This window comes from Mesocricetus auratus, unplaced genomic scaffold, assembly GCF_017639785.1.
Source record: "Mesocricetus auratus isolate SY011 unplaced genomic scaffold, BCM_Maur_2.0 Super-Scaffold_100004, whole genome shotgun sequence".
NCBI classification, from domain to species: Eukaryota; Metazoa; Chordata; class Mammalia; order Rodentia; family Cricetidae; genus Mesocricetus; species Mesocricetus auratus.
In genome coordinates this window covers 98,434,249-98,450,626 of record NW_024429189.1, presented here as the reverse complement: position 1 = coordinate 98,450,626, position 16,378 = coordinate 98,434,249, and the positions used below count along the sequence as shown (strand labels likewise).

At 47.1% G+C, this 16,378-nt stretch overlaps 1 protein-coding gene across 1 annotated transcript; it reads left to right on the top strand.

The window, feature by feature from the left end:
* The first annotated feature begins 8,081 nt into the window (after nucleotides 1–8,081).
* On the top strand, nucleotides 8,082–10,893 carry LOC106021019 (putative endogenous retrovirus group FC1 Env polyprotein). Its single transcript, XM_040746333.1, has one exon. The coding sequence runs from the start codon at nucleotides 8,414–8,416 to the stop codon at nucleotides 8,999–9,001; it is 588 nt and encodes a 195-aa protein (XP_040602267.1). The 5' UTR covers nucleotides 8,082–8,413; the 3' UTR covers nucleotides 9,002–10,893.
* The last annotated feature ends 5,485 nt before the right edge of the window (nucleotides 10,894–16,378 follow it).

The following is a 16,378-nucleotide window of genomic DNA, read 5'->3' as shown; positions in this document are numbered from 1 at the left end:
CCTACAGCCTGAACTTACAGAGGCGTTTTCTCAATTGCGACTCCCTCCTCTCAGACGACTACAGCTTGTGTCAAGCTGACATAAAACTCGCCAAGCACAGATGTTGTGTCAGACCATGGGGTTGTGAGAGGGCCCAAGGAAGGCAGGGACACGAGGTAAAAATCCCAGAGCTAACAGGGGCAGGCTTAGCTGCAAAAATTACATAACTTTCCAATATTGTTTATGTAAAAACGGGGACCGAGTTCTGCCTTGGTGTCCCTAACAGGTCCTCAGGGGCAGCTTGGTCTCAGAGTCTGCTTCTCTCTCCCTCTGAAGAACCACACACTTGGCAGAATGACTCCTGTTGAGCCGCACTTTGGCAGTCGGTGACTTCCAGGATCTTCAGCTAAGAACAGCTTGGTGGTTCTTGTAGGAATCAGCTTGTGAACGAACCAAGAAGACACAAGGGCTGTGTAACATCCGGCAAAATCTTGGATAAAAGGTTGACACGGGCTGCAGAGATAGCTCTTTGATCGAGAGCACTTGTTGCTTTTGCAGAGGACCTGGGTTCAGTTCCCAGCGCACAACCATCTGTAGCTCCAGTTCCAGGGGGTCCAATGCCTTCTGACCTCTGTGGGCACCAGACATGCATACAGTGTACATACATACTCACAGCGAAATACTCATACACATAAGATAACTAAAAATAAAAAGTAAGTAAAAGGATGACACAGGAATCTTATCAGTTGGAAATCCCATGCTTTGTTGTTTTGAAATCAGGTATTGCGATTCCTCCAGCTTCGGTCATTTTGCACATTGACTCAGTCATTTTGACTTAAGATAGAGGCAGTAGCTGCTGCTTTGCCTTCCTCCACCCCCACCCACTGGGTCCAATGGCCCCAACTGTGTGCTGGGTGGAGTAGGGATCACCCACACCCACCCCATCCCAGGGTTCCACATTGTGAAAGCAGCTTTGCTCCAGAAGGATCTGGTAATTAATCTGTCACTGTGTCACCATGGCAACATATTTATATATCTCAAATGCCATGAGCCCAGGGAGGCAGGATTTAAAAACTGATTTACCCGGTGCCCTAGCTAGAGATTAGCAGCAGATTATGTTGTAGAACAGAGGGCAGGCTGCCAGGACCGCAGGCAAAGAAGCCGCAGGATGCTAATGTGCACTTCTCTTTTAGAAGGGCCTGAGATTCTATTAAGGGGTTGAGGACCAGCCGACCCCTTTGGGGCTCATGAGACAGGTTATGACCGCTGAGGAACACTGAGAGAATCCTTGCCTTCCTCTCGCTTTTCTATTCCCCTGGGAGAGCATGAAGGGTGGCAGTGATGATCTACCCCATTTGGACACCGGTGACATTCTCTTTCATACCCACGCTTATGATGCTTTTATGCTGGAGCTGGATGGGAATTCATGTCTAGCATTGTGAGAATGGAGTGAGAAAGGAGAGAGAGAGAGAGAGAGAGAGAGAGAGAGAGAGAGAGAGAGAGAGAGAGAGAGAGAGAGAATAGACTATAATCCAGGAAATGGGGGAAACCAAAGAAAGAGAAACCAGAGAGAAAGAGGAACATAAAATGTGGTGGCCTCAAACACCACACAGGAAGCTTGCAGAGGAGGGTGTCCAACCACAAGGAATGTGTGGGGTACGGTGGGACATGTTGACTGGCAGGCAAGGGAGTACAGGGCACTCCTCAATCTCTCTCTCTCTCTCTCTCTCTCTCTCTCTCTCTCTCTCCCTCCCTCCCTCTCTCTCTCTCTCTCTCTCTCTGTGTGTGTGTGTGTGTGAAGGATAGTATTGTTTTAAGATCAGGGAGGAGTTTGCATGCTGAGACAGAGCTCATTTATAGGAAGAGGTTGTGGGTGCAGGAGGACAGGGTGTGCTGCTACGGGAAAGAGTCTGCCGGGAAGGTGGCAGGTGACACAGGTTCAAGGCGGACTGCCATCCTCAGAATCTGGCCAACACTGGTTGGCACACAACCTATGGAGGAGAAAAGCAGAGGCTGGAGGACTAAAACTTATGCCCGCTGGGTCACTGGCTCTCACCTGGCACACTTCCCCGGAGCGGCTTCCTGGCCTGCTCTGGCCAGATCCCCTCACCCCCTTAGGAGCAGCTCCTCACCTTCTGTACATCTCCTCCCCCACAATCAGCCTCTCTCTAGTGCTACCCTCAAAGGGACATTTTCACTTTGTCACTCCGTCACAGCTCCTTTTCTCCTGTGCAAAAAAGTGCAAATACTGACGAGGAAAAGATGCTTTATTTGAGAGCATCACTAGAGAGAAGACAGGATTGAGGTCGGGACAATTCGAAGATGAGGCAAAACGGTTTTCATTTTTACAGGGTGGGTCAAACCAGCACTAGGAGACGAAGGGGTGGCTGCAGCAAAGGAGGCTGTCGTTGGGGGTTCTTCCTCTCGGGCTCTTAATTTCATTAATAATAGAATTTAGGAACAGACTTGGAAGGGAGCTTGTGGACATCTCATTAACGATTAAGAGAAAAACAGTGCAGGCAAGCATAGATCTCAGCAGTTTTCAAGGGGCTTGTGACGGAAAGCAACAACAGGTTTAGTAAAGTTGGCTGTGCAGGAACAGCTACAGGGCAGAAAGGGGAGGGAGGCGTTGAGAAAGAGGCCCAGGAAGCCTCCAGCATTTGGAAAAGCACACCCAAGCTTCAGCCAGGATCTGAAAGAAAAAGAGAAAAGAGAAAAAGGGTAAGTAGTAGACTCTCAGGCTGAGAGCTAGCAGGGGGAACTCTGAGAGTGACTGTGTGCTGGCAGAGCTTCCGGGAAGAGGAAGGGCATTATCTCATCAAGGGGATAATTATTCCTCCCTCTCCTTAACATGGCTTTCTTTTTTTAAAAAAAAATTACATTTTACATTCCAACCACAGTTCTCCCTCCCACTTCTCTCCCTACCTCCCCTTTCCTCCCCCTTAGCCCACCCCCAGCCCACTCCTCTTCATGGGTAAGGGCTCCCATGAGGAGTCAACATAGTCTGACACAATAGACTGGGGGAGGGCCAGGCCCCTCTCCCAGGCACAAAGACTGAGCATGGCATCCCACCATGGGGAGTGGGCTCCAACAAGCTAGCTCATGTTATACTGTCGTGGTCCTACTGTCACTGAGCATGGCATCCCACGCTAAGGAATGAAGTAGCTCATGTACCAGGTTTGTATCGTGGTCCTACTGCCAGGGGCCTCTCAGCTAGTCCAAGCTTCACAACTGTCTCCTACATAGGACAGCCTACAGAACAGGATAAGATCTTCACCAATCCCACATCTGACAGAGGGCTGATCTCCAAAATTTATAAAGAACTCAAGAAACTACCCATCAAAATACAAAATAGCCCAATTAGAAACTGAGGCACAGAGCTAAACAGAGAATTCTCACCAGAAGAATCTCAAATGGCCAATATACATTTAAGGAAGTGCTCAACATTCTTAATCATCAGGAAAATATAAATCAAAATAACTCTAAGATACCATTTTAACATGGTTTTCAAGTAATCACTTTCTGAGGGTTGGTCTCTTAGCAAGGTGACTGACAAGCCCAGATGGGTTAACTCTTCAGGGAGAAGACAATTTATGTTATGTTCTAATCTTTGGAGCAGGTCAGAATGTCAAGTCTCCACCCAGATCCAGAGATAGATCACATTTTTTTTTACAGGGAACAAATAACTTTGCTCTAATGGCCCTCTACAGAGTCCTGATATCTTTAATGACCTCTAAGACTACTGTAACATTCCCATCATGAAAACGTAAAGGACAAGTTCCAAAGCTGTCCAGATGGTCTTAGTGTCTGAACTGGAGTTTGGGTCACACTTTGTGTAGAGGTTCCATGCAGACTAGTTCACTTAGGATAAGCCAGTAAGGAATGTGAGCCTTCCTCTGACTTGCCTGGCCTCCAGCCAGGACAAGGCCAAGGACCAAGGACATTACAAGAGTTAGGATTGTTCATGTTCTGAGTCGTTGCCCCCAAAGCTTCCTAACCAGTTCCTACCTCCTGTTCTCATCGGTATGAACTGTCAGTGTCTGAGGATGCTGCATCTTAGGGTGCCCTTTCATTAAGAGGTGTGCTTCTCCTGTTGAATGTAGACCAAATTTCAGAGACCTGCTGGGAAGGCGAGAATCTTAAATGAAGCTTGGTGAACAAGAGTTGTGTGCTGAATGATCAGAAGAGATAAAGCTCCCCCAAAAAACATTTATTTTGACTCTTTTTCTTTTAGATGGTCTGCTATCTAGCTCAGGCAAAACTTGAATTCATAATCCTCCTGCCTCAGACTCTGGAGCACAGGGATTCCAGGTGTGAGGCACCATGCCTAGGTTACTAAATCATTTATGAGGCTAACGATGGGAACTTGGCAGTCCTTTTGGCCTTGTCTAGATGCTAAGAGGACAACTGGAATCATACCCAACTCACAGGAACAGAGTTCTTTGTAGTAAGTCATTTCTCCAGCACACAGGGACGGAGTGTGGGATGTGGTTTTTTAGCCATTGTTAGTCTCATGGCCACAAGACACAGGTACCACACACTAATCTCACAGTCCTCTCTATCAGAGCAGCAGATCCTGCTATTTCCAGCAGTAACTTAGAGGGATGGGTCATGGGGCTGTCACCTTTAACAGACCTCACTATACTATGTGAGGTGCTGGCAGCATAACGGTCAGCATTATGTTTAAAATTAAGAAACTGCTGTGCTTAGCTTGTAAGCTTTTTGCAAATTGTAGCCTGTCAGCTAACTTGCCCAACATGGATGGCTTCTTGGAACACTTGGGCTAGTCTTAAAACTGCCTAGTCTTGTGAGAATATTTAACAGCCTCTAGTGTTCATACAAGATAATGGATCACAAGGCTAACTGCTGGTTCTGCTTCTGTCTGGAAATGCTGGCTTGCTCAAGCTAACTGAGGCATCTGCAAGACATCTGGTACAAAAGTTAAGCTCTGCCTGCACGTAGGCAGGATGAGTGCTAACTTGACCCCAGAACTGTAACCTTGTGGTTTTTGCCTTTATAAACTCCAGACTAACAATAGCTAGGGATACACTTTGAGAATCCCGAGTCTCGGGTGTGGTCCTGGCCAGAAACTAATAAAGTCTCTCTTAAAATTCATTCATTATCAGACTGGTGAGTCTCTGAATGACCCCAGACCCATAGCATCTGGAGGTCCCACCGAGCTCCGGGTGTTTAGCCTGGTTCATTCTTTTTTGACCAACCTTGCACCCTGGGGCTTCTGCTGTATTGGGCACCAAGAGTTTGCATAGGCTCAGCATTTGGAGGGAGTCTACAGTCCTCAACGCCTAGATCTCGCCGAGGAGCCTTGGGAATTTGAGGGTCTCTATTGTACTGGGAGCTGAGAAATAAGCCCAGCATTTAGAGGGGGCCACTGACAGGTTCTCAGCACCTGGATTGTGGAGAAGAAGCATCTGAAGTCCTCCCAGAGGTAAATTGTTTGTAGCATGTATCTGTCTGTGAGACTCATGGGAAAACTGGTCCACAGCGTTAATTCCCAAGCTGCAAGTACCACTGGAACCCCACTGGCCCTGGATGTTTGGTTCTAGAGGTAGGAGAAGACTTCCCGGAAGCAAGGGTTGGCCACCAAGTTGGAGAACACTGTATGTCTGCTTTGTGTTGTATGTGTTGTTTTTTGTGTCATTTCTCATTCTTGAAGAAATTGAAAAGATGGGGCAAAAACATCTTCTACCCAGAAAGTTCCCTTAGATCCGATGAAGTCTCATTTTAAAAACTTCTGGAGAAAAGCCAAGGGGTCCAGAGAACAGGTTGATAAAGAAAAACTAACCGCCTTTTGTTCCCTTGATTGGCCTTCATTTCAGATGGGCTGACTAGGTGAAGGCTCCTTCAAATTTTTTCTTATTTACAGAGTGCAACATGTGGTCTTTAGTAAACCCAGCTCTCCTACCAGGCCTGGAAGTTCCTGGTAGAGGAATCTCCATCCTGGACGAGAAAGTACCAGCCAAATCCTTCCCCTAATACCACAATTTTTGTTTCAGATGAAATCAATAAGACCAAGGGACAGGACAAATTCAGCCTCCAGTCCTACCAGCCGCAACAGAAGAAGATGTTCACCCGCCCTATGTGCCTGGGGCATTAGCCCAGGAGGGGAATCTGTGGTCAGAGGCCTTCCCGAGTCCTGCTCACACCTGGAGTGGGTCCTCTTACCCATCCATCTCCCTATCACTCACTGTCTCTGACTTTGACCTCCAGTCCCCCTCTGACTTTCTGCCTGCTCTCACTGAGGTTGTGATAGAGTCCCCATCTGCTTCCCTCTCAGGATACATCCTGTAGCCCCGAGGTTGCCCGCTGCAGGACATTTCACTTGTGTGGCTCCCTGATACATGCCCCCATCTCCATCTCTAGCTATCCTGCCCTTCAGAGAGACCCCGACATGGGGAACCATGCAGGATGGGGGAGGCAGGAGGGACCATCAGTCTGATACATGCCCCCATCTCCACCGCTAGCTATCCTGCCCTTCAGAGAAACCCCGACATGGGGAACCATGCAGGTGGGAAAGTGGGAGGGACCATCAGTCTGATACATGCCCCCATCTCCACCGCTAGCTACCCTGCCCTTCAGAGAAACCCCGACATGGGAACCATGCAGGAGGGAGGCGGGAGGGACCATCAGTCTGTGGCAGTTTGTGTTCTCTTCTCTACTAGTGATCTGTATAATCGGAATCTCTTTTTTCCTCGGGGGGGGGGGGCAAACCCAAAACTTAATCTCTCCTCTAGAAATGGTGTTCCACACACACTGACCGACTTGGGCAGACTGTCAGTGGCTACTTCAAACCCTCTTCCCCACAGAGAAGAGGGATTCTGATGCGATGAAAAGGTCAAAAGCAGGTCTTGGGAAATGGTGGATGGGAGACCCGATTACTGATCTGGTGACAACGGGTCAAGCTTTTCCTTCCCGACACCCAGATTGGGATCTGAATTCCCACAAAGACAGGGAGTCTCTTCACCTCTTCCACCAGACTCCACTGGGGGGTGGTCTCTGGACTGTCCCACAAATTTGTCCAAGGTAGATAAGATAACTCAGGGTTCAGGTGATTTGCCATCTGCTTCTCTGGAGTGCCTCCTAGAAGTTTATCAATTGACCAGGAGGCCCCAGAAAACCAGAGGGTCATTAATATAGCTTTTGCTTCTCAGTCGATCAGCACCAGACATTAGGAGAAAGAGTCAGAAAATAGAAGGCTTTGAAGGAGAGGTACTGTCAGAGCTGGTTGAGATCGCCTCAGGGAATATAGCCTTAGGGACCCTCGAGGACAGGCGAACTGAGAAATTAGCTAAGATTATGGTGGCAGCTCACTGGGGAAGAGGGCTTTGGCATCCAAGATTTATGAAAGAAGGACAAAAGCCAAGGGAAGTGGGTGCTGAGAGAGGTTCCCTTAAGGAAAGAGAAACTTACGTTGGAAAGACAGTGCCCAGAAGGAATGGATGCTATTCCTGTAAAGAAACCAAGCACTGGAGAAACTGAAAGCATTTAGGCTCCAGCTAGATACAGACTGACAGGGCTTGGCCACCCCTCCCCCACAGCCCAGGGGGGTTGGGGGGATTCCAATCAATTTCCTTGTGAATATGGGAGCCACTACTTGGTTTTAAAGCAGGCAAGTGGACCAATAAGTAAGAAACAGATTGTGATACAAGGAGCTATTGGTTTAGAAATCTGTTCGTGGACCACCAAAGAACCATGGGCCTGGGAAAGGGAACTCTGACCCACTCTTTCCTAGGCATGCCTGAGTGTCTGTACCCTCTGTTGGGATGTGACCTGCTCCACAAACTAAGGGCAGAAATACATTTTGGAAAGGATTAGATAATACCTAGGTTTGAACTGCTGCTGTTTGTAGGGTCAGATAATGGACTGCCTTTATATTTATGGTTACTGAGACCTGTTCTAGGATCAATTAGAAATTACATTGTGTGTACCATCTGTAAGTTTCAGGACAACTAGAGAGGATAAATCAGATCTTGACTTAACTTTGGAGACTGAAGAAATATGGTCGAGGCTGCTTCCCTTTGCCTTTTTAAGGCTCAATGTGCTCTTGTGTAAAAGGTTTAACTCTGAAATTCTCTTTGGGAGACTCCTCCCCCATCCCCCTGACATGGAACCAGCCACCAAAATTACTAACCACCTACTGCTTCAATCTGTACAGGCTCTGCAGCTGGCTCAGGACACTGTGGCCTCCTTGCTTAAGGCTGCTTTCCAAAGTCACCAGCTCATCCACACCCCTTCTAGCCAGAGACCCTGCTGGAAGCAACTGTACCTCCTCATCCTGATCACCTCCGCTGCTGTCAAGGCATCCATACCTGGAAACATCACCCTCAGGTCCAGTGTGCCACTGGGAACGACGACCTAACTAAAGAAAGTGGACTGTCATCAAGACCTGTGAAGATCCACTAAAGATAAGAGTGACATGGGCTTTAATTTAATGATGCTGTTTTGCTTGGTTATATTCCCTTCTGTTCTCTCCTGGAACCCAAATTGGAAACACCCACCTCCCAGGGCTCCTGTACCAACCAAACCAACCCCTAGGGCATGGAAATTCCATGTAATTGCCTTGGAAAATCTCAACAAGACCATAGCCTCTACCTTCTGTCCCATCACAGGATGTGCGAATACTATAAGCCTCACTTTTGATATAAGGGACACCTGCCAAGGGAAATGTATAAATGACTTTTATAATGCTATGTCCTCTCCTATATATGTCTGTTTTGTATATGAACAAACTCGCTCAGACTGTCGGGACCCAAACTATGGAGGATGTCCGCACTGGGGCTGCAAATATCATAGCACTTGGCCCAGATGGGGAGGAGAAAATCCATCCAGACTCAACTCGGTTGATTGGCATACTAAGGTCACCTACTCAATCCCTGACCCCTGGAATGATAGATGGAGAACAGGGGTCGTGGGTTATGTCTATAGACATAATGAGAGGGACACAGCCTTTGACGGGAAGACTAAGATACTCATCTTTAGAGCTTTAGCCAAGTTCACTCCTTAAAATTCCTTTATTTGAATGCTATAACCAAACCAGCTACTATACTTGCTCTGGCCCTGCTGATGGGGCTCACCAGCTGACATCACTTTCTACCACCACCCCCTCCTCCCACTAACCATACTCCTCTGGCCTCCTTTGAATCCCTAATGACCATGTTAATACCATATACTTGCTCATGAATGTTACTAACCCAAATGCTATATCGTATTGTTGCTTCTATATCCTTCAACAACCCCCCCTCACTATGTAGGACTTGCTATATATCAGAACCTCATTTTTGGTCACTCCCTTTGCCAACTGTCCATGGGGGTCTTGCCACTTGACCATCAATTTTTTTTAAGTATGTGTGTGTGTCTGTGTGCGCGCACACTATCTGCATGTACAACTTTATGCCAGAAGAAGGCTTAAGATCCCACTATAGATGGTTGTGTGAGCCACCATGTGGTTGCTGGGAATTGAACTCAAGACCTCTGGAAGAACAGCCATTGCTCTTAACCACTGAGCCATCTCTCCAGCCCAGATCATCAAATATCTTAACCCAGACCAAATTCAAAGTAAGGGGACCCGTTTTTACTCAAAGAGCTGTAATATGTCCAAATCCCCCTTTATGAATAAACAGAGATTAACCGTAAATATTTCTCAGCTTTTGGCAACCACACTGTCAGGTGCTCATTCCTTCCTTCACCACCTGGCTGAAACTGTTTGGCCTGCCTGCACTCATGGAGTACATCCATGCATGCTTGCTTATCTGGTAAATGCGTCAAACCCCAAAATTCTGTATCTTGGTATCTCTGTTCCTCTGAATGTATATTTAGGATGGTCCAGCAGGAAGACAGCACTTATATTTTCAGACTCTTCCAGTCCCCCAGGGCAGGAAACAAACACACAAAAACTAACAATGTGCACCCCACCTCCTCATACCTCTCCATAAGGTTAGGTTCAGCTATGGCAGATGCTGCCCCTGGTGCGACAGGAACAGCAATGACTGACATTAATTTAAAAACATGGGATGTCAAATAACCCAAGATCTATCCATATTAGAAAAAAAATCTACTGCCAAGCTAGAAAAACAGGTGGGGTCATTAGCTGAGGTGGTTCTATAGCATGGGACTTGCTCTATGCAGAGCAAGAAGGTTACTGTGCGGCTATAGAGGAGAATTGTTGCTATGCAAACCATTTGGGAATCATTAGAGATAATTTGGCTGTGTTCCAGAAACACCTCACAGAAAGGGGAAGGACCTAAATGGGGGAGACAAATGGTTCCCATTCTAATTTTTCTGGTTTCTCCTGGCCAGCAACTCTGCTGTCAATGGTCACTGGGCGGGCCCTCAGGCCTCCTGCTCCTGCCGATCACAGCTGACCCCTACAACATCAATGCCTTCACCAGATACATAAGTTCACACTTGGGTACTACTATACTAATGGCTATTAGATCCCAGTATGAACAGGCACCCACCACAGAGTCAAGGATTTGACCCAGGACATACCTCAAAGGGAGAATGTGATGATTAACATTGTGTTTAAAATTCAGAAATTGCTGTGTAATTGCTCTAACTTGTAAGCTTCTGGTAAATTGTAGCCTAGTCTTGTGAAAGTGTTTAACAGTCTCTAGTGTTCTTACAAGATAATGGGTCACAAGGCTAACTGCCGGTTCTGCTTCTGTCTGGAAATGCTTGCTTGCTTAAGCTAACTGAGGCATCTGCAAGACATCTGGTACAAAAGTTAAGCTCTGCCTGCACGTAGGCAGGATGAGTGCTAACTAGACCCCAGAACTGTAACCTTGTGGTTTTTGCCTTTATAAACCCCAGACTAACAATAGCTGGGAACACACTTTGAGAATCCCGAGTCTCGGGTGTGGTCCTGGCCAGAAACTAATAAAGCCTCTCTTAAAATTCGTTCATTATCAGACTGGTGAGTCTCTGAACAACCCCAGACCTGTAGCAGCAGCTGTAGCCACCACCACATCAGCCACAGCGGGTCTCCTGGGAGCTTGTTAAAAGGCTCAGCTCCCATGGTCATAGTGAACTATCAAGGGGTTTGGAGGGTGACTATGAAAGTATGTCTCACTCTCACCGACTTTACATCTTCAGGCATCTGCTGGTCACCCCCTTCTGCTTCTCTCGGGTGAGGGACTGGCATCTTGGTAATCAGACCTATTCCTCCCACATCTCTCTACTGGGATGGTGAGTTGGACATTGCAAGACTGGTCTATCGGTGTGTGCCTTGGCCTCACCACAGTCACCTGCACGGGGGGGGGGCAGGAGGGGGGCAGGAGGGGGGTGGGGAGCGGGGAGGGCCTTCTCCACAGTTCTGGGTCCCCCATGTTGGTTCTGGGCACAAAGCATTATTTTAGACCAGGCCTCAGACACCAATATTTTTAAAGCTCCCCACAGGAGTCCACAGATACGATGCACTGATCTCAACTGTGCTTCTTAGTTGGGCATAGTCACACAAGCCTGTAACCTCACCGGTGGGAAAACTGAGAGAAGAGAAATTCAAGGTCATCCTTAGCTACATATTGAGTTTCAGGACAGCTAGGGCTGCATGAGATCCTGTCTGAAGAAAACAAACAAAGCCAAAACACCCGCTAACCAAAACCTGCACCTCTCAAACTCACCTCACGGAAGGAAGCTTGTGCACATATGGAGTCTCCTCTGAGGGGCCAGGCTGGCCAGGGATTCTGAATTCCTATCCAGGGTCGGGGTGCCTGCTGCCACTGGTTTGCGTTTTACCCATGAAGGATTAAAGCAGCCATGGTTCCATTCAAGGACAGATACCAAAGTCACTGTGAAGCTTTGAAGATCAGCAATGTGTGGGCATTCCTAGAGATTCTGCTGTGATTGTGTTCAGGGAGGCCGGGAACTGAAAATTTTAAAGCTGTCTAGGTCAGCAGTTCTCAAGTCCTGGTGGTGGGGGGTCTTGAACGACCCTTTCACAGGGGTTGTTCATGACCTGTGAGCATGTCAGAAAACACAGATATTTACATCACAGTTCATAACAAAAGCAAAGTTATAGTCATGAAGTAGCAATGAAAATAATTTTATGGTTGGGGTCAGCACAACATGAAGAACTGTATTAGAGGATCACAACATTAGGAAGATTGAGAATCACTGATGGAGATGATTGGAGTGTGCAGCCGGTTGGGACATGCAGATGTAAAAGGATGGGGTTGGACAAACTGCAGTATTTGATGATGTGGATGCCACTCCATGCCTTACCTCTCTTCATGTTGCCTTTTATCCAGATAGCTCTTGATTACCTACTCCAAGCTTGAGAACAACCTATGGAATCAAGGTGTCCTTAAACCAACATTTGTTTGGCCTCTTCTTCCTAGAAATTTTCATGAAGTCTCTCCTGGTTTGTCTGGACTGAGAGGGGCCAAAGGATTCTCCAAGCTGAATGTTCTTGAGTGGGATTCCCCCAGTTGATAGAGGTTTGGGTGGAAGAGAACCTGGGCGTGGCCTGCCTTCTCCACGGTGGGTTGTGGTTCATCCAGGGGTTTGTGTCCCACTTCCTCCACCAACTCTGAGCAGGGGCCTGTCTAGCTCTTCCTGCTCTGCTCTGAGGCCAGGAGTCCTATCCTGGAGTCTGTGTCTAGCAGCTGGACCAAATCCACCAGGCTGATTGGCACTGCCCAGACTTCTACCTGTGGCCCACTTGTACACTACCTAACACAGCGTCTACTTTGCTACTAGTCTAAGTTAAAACTTATTTTGCAGCTATGTAGTCTCTGGTCGGCAGCTCCGGAGTCAGTGCAAGCCTCAGGGAATCTACCCTCCAAGTTGCAGATTCTCCCCACTGACAAGGAAGCCTTGCCGGTTCCCCAGAGTAACGGCAGTCTCTGCCTTAGCAGTCTTGCTCACTGCCAGCCTCACGCTGCCATGCTGTCCACAGCCTCCCTTAGTTTTAAAGCTGTCTCGACAAGTAACAGATTTGCTTTACTTCATGAAAGTATTCTAAGCGCTTCTGGGGATGGAGGGAGACAAAGCGACATGTGGCTCTTGAAAGCGGGTGTCTTCGCCGGTGGTGCTGTTGGAGTTTGTGCCGCTCAGCTTATTAAAGGCAATCATAGACTGAAGGGCCCAAATACCACTTCGGATGAGCTGGAATCTCTAACTGCTGGGAATGCGGGGACGGAGGTTGGAGAGACTTGTTGGAACACACTCGTTCCCAGATCCAGGATGGGAGACACCTTTGAAGCTGTGTCTATCAAGCTTGATCCTCCCAGGCCCAGAGATAAAGACAAGATGAATGAGATGTTATTAGCATGATTATTTATACTTAGTGGGCTTTACATCTGGGACCTGCTTTGTGAAGTGCTTCAGGCACTACTGACTTAAATGAATTTCCCTCATCTCAGCATCACTTCTGGGCAGAGGATGAAGGCTTGAGGTAGCTCTGGAAATAATCACACTTCCTTTCATTTAGAGCGCTCATTAGCCCAGGCCTAATGGGAACATACATCCCTTTAGAGTTTATGGGAAATTACAACTTTTATATTATATCTTGTGTGACTCAGTGACCTGGGACACTGGGCTTTGAAGGGTTTCTGTGTTCTCCACTATTGAAAGCTTGGTTGTGGCAGAGCACAGGAATGTGAGTCACAACCAGCTTGGAGAAGAGGGCCCTGATGAGGAGCCAGGACTACGCTTTGCTGTTGTCTCTTCTGGAGGGCTGATGTAAAGTACTAAATGAAGTCTCAGCGTCCCAAGTGCTGATGGACTGTCCGTGGGAACAGTAGCTGCACAGTTGAGGGGATTTGTTGAGCTCAAGATTGTTGAACCTGGTGTTGGTCTCTTACTTGGTGTCTAGGAATGAGAATTTGCATTTCTCTCAAGTTTCTAGGCGATGCTAAGGTACAGAAAATGTTCATCTTTGGGGTCACATTTTGAAATATGCTGAAGTCGTATACTGCATCTCTAAGATGTAGGATTCTAGAAAACTTCTGTCAGTAAGATTTCCCTCACTCGTGTGTACATTCCCCTCAGTAGGATTGGGTTGACCCAGCAGTCTGCGTGTCCATCAAGTGTCCTGGAGGGTGTGCCGTCTTCAGTCCAGGAACTCTGCCTGGGTTCAGCGCCTTTAATGGTTGAAGGCCACAGCTGTCCATTCACACACTCATCTAGTTACAGCTCTGCGCAGCCAGGAGACTTAGCTGTGTCGCCACCACAAGACTCCTTACCTAGCTTACTCCCTATACGTCTCCCTTCCCTTGTTTCCATTCCTATGTGGCCCTCAGCAACCCCCAACCTGTTCTGCATCTCTACAATTATGCTGTTTCATAAGTGCTATATTGGTGGAGTTATGTAGCGCACATACTTTTGTTGTTGACTTTCTTCATTTTCATCTAAATTACTTGAGATTAGTCAAGATTCTGTTTTTGAAGAATTTAGATAATTTAACTAAAAATATTGCATCGTTTCATTCTTCTCCTCTTTTCCATGTCTCCCATGCCTGACCCCAACCCCATTCATGGAATCTTCTTTAACAACTGTTGTTACACATACATAGGAGGGAACAGTCACAGAAGAACTACTTGTTGAGTCCATTCAGTTCTGCCAATGTATGTTTCTAGGGCTGACCACTCAGTGTTGGTAACCAACCAGGGCATTCATCCCTGGGGAAGACCAGTTCTTCCTCTCTCAGTAGTTATAATTGCTATGCTCTTCATCTAGGTGTGGGCCTCATGAGAGTTCCCCCATTTGTGACAAGATTTCAGCTGTTGATAGAATTGTCTAGGTCTTGTTTGGGTAGCTGTGTTATGATTTCATGGGTATAACTCCCCTAGCATAGCTAGAAGGCACAACCCCAAAGCAGATTTCCTGGGTCCCTGGTTCTGGAAATCTTCCTGTCTCCTCTCCTGAGATGTTCCATGAGCCTTGGGTGCAGGAGCTGTATTGTAGGTGTATGGCTGGGGATGGACACCCCATGGTCAATTGTTCTCTATATTTTACTAGTTGTAGTTTTTTATTTGTTTTGTAATGGTTTTATCTTAGTTAGGGTTTCTATTGCTATAGAGACTATGGCAACCCTTATAAAGGATAACATTTAATTGTGGTCTCTTGCTTACAGTTCAGAGTTAGTCCATTATCATGATGGCAGAAAGCAAGGCAGCATGCAGGCAGACATGGACTACAGTTGGAGCTGAGAGACCTTGCATTCTGACTCATAGGCAAGAGGAAGTGGTCCATCCCACTGGGTATGGCTTAAGCATATATGAGACCTTGAAGCCCACCTCCACAGTGATGCACTTCCTTCAGTAAGATCACGCCTGCTAATGTCACACCTCCTAATAGTGCCACTCCCTGTGGGGGCCATTTTCCTTCAAGTCACAACAAGTGAGGCTTGTGTTGCGCTGAGGGAGTCCATTTTGTTACAGGTAGTAGACAACATGTGAAGTGATCACCTGGTAAATTTGGAGGCGGTTCTCCATTTGACCTACAGAGTCACGTTTTCTTTTCCCGTGAATGCCAACTACGAGAAGGCAGTCTGGTATCCTGGTAATTCTCGTAGACAGTATACTGATTTAAACATGTGGTAATAAAAGGAAGTTTGCTTGGCTTCTTACAGCTAACAGCCTCTGTGTAAGCTGAGAGGCAAGAGTTGGGGTACAGAGGTGTACAGACTTGTAGGAGGCAGGAACCTCTTATGATAGCTTTTATAACATCTGCTTCCAAAGATTCAGAGAGCATGAGAGTGTTGTAAAGCTTTGCTAACAGAATCTTGACAAATGTGCTATTTCTGCAGCTATAAATGCTGCATTACTCAACCCTCTCACAGTGAATAGCCCTCTGAAAGCATTGCTGTGTAAACTTGGACAAACACACTCTAAGCCTGAAGCTGGCTTACCTGCTAAGTTCCTGTCCTTCAGGTGTGGGGACCTGAGTTTAGATTCCTAGCAATCACATAGGATACTGGGGCAGTGCCTATAACCTCAGTCAGGGTGGGGTGGGGTGGTGGTGGGAGGTGGAGACAGGCAATCTCTGGAATTCATTGACCGACCAATGCAGTGGAATCTATGACCGTCAGGTTCAGTGAGAAACCCTGTTCTGAATGGAGAATGATCTGCAACAGCAGTACTTTGGGTTTCAATGGATGAGTTTATTAAATGTGTAGCAAGCAAAAAAAATCAAAGCACAAACTGCAAGTGGCAGACAGGAAAACATCATCACACCAGGAGCTTACAACAACGGAGTGCTCACAACATCTAGTTGAAATGACTATTGAGCATTTGCTAAGCAACCATGATGGACACCGTGACGGTGAGTCCTGACCAGACCCACAGCCTCCCTGCATGAGTTGCAGGCCTCTGGGTCCTGACACGGGACATTTTATACCATGAGATAAACAGTAATCGCTATGGGAATGGTTCACTTTCTA

Bases quoted from the DNA above. Each gene is read 5' to 3' on its own strand.
- LOC106021019 (XM_040746333.1), top strand. From the start codon at position 8,414: ATGGGCTTTAATTTAATGATGCTGTTTTGCTTGGTTATATTCCCTTCT.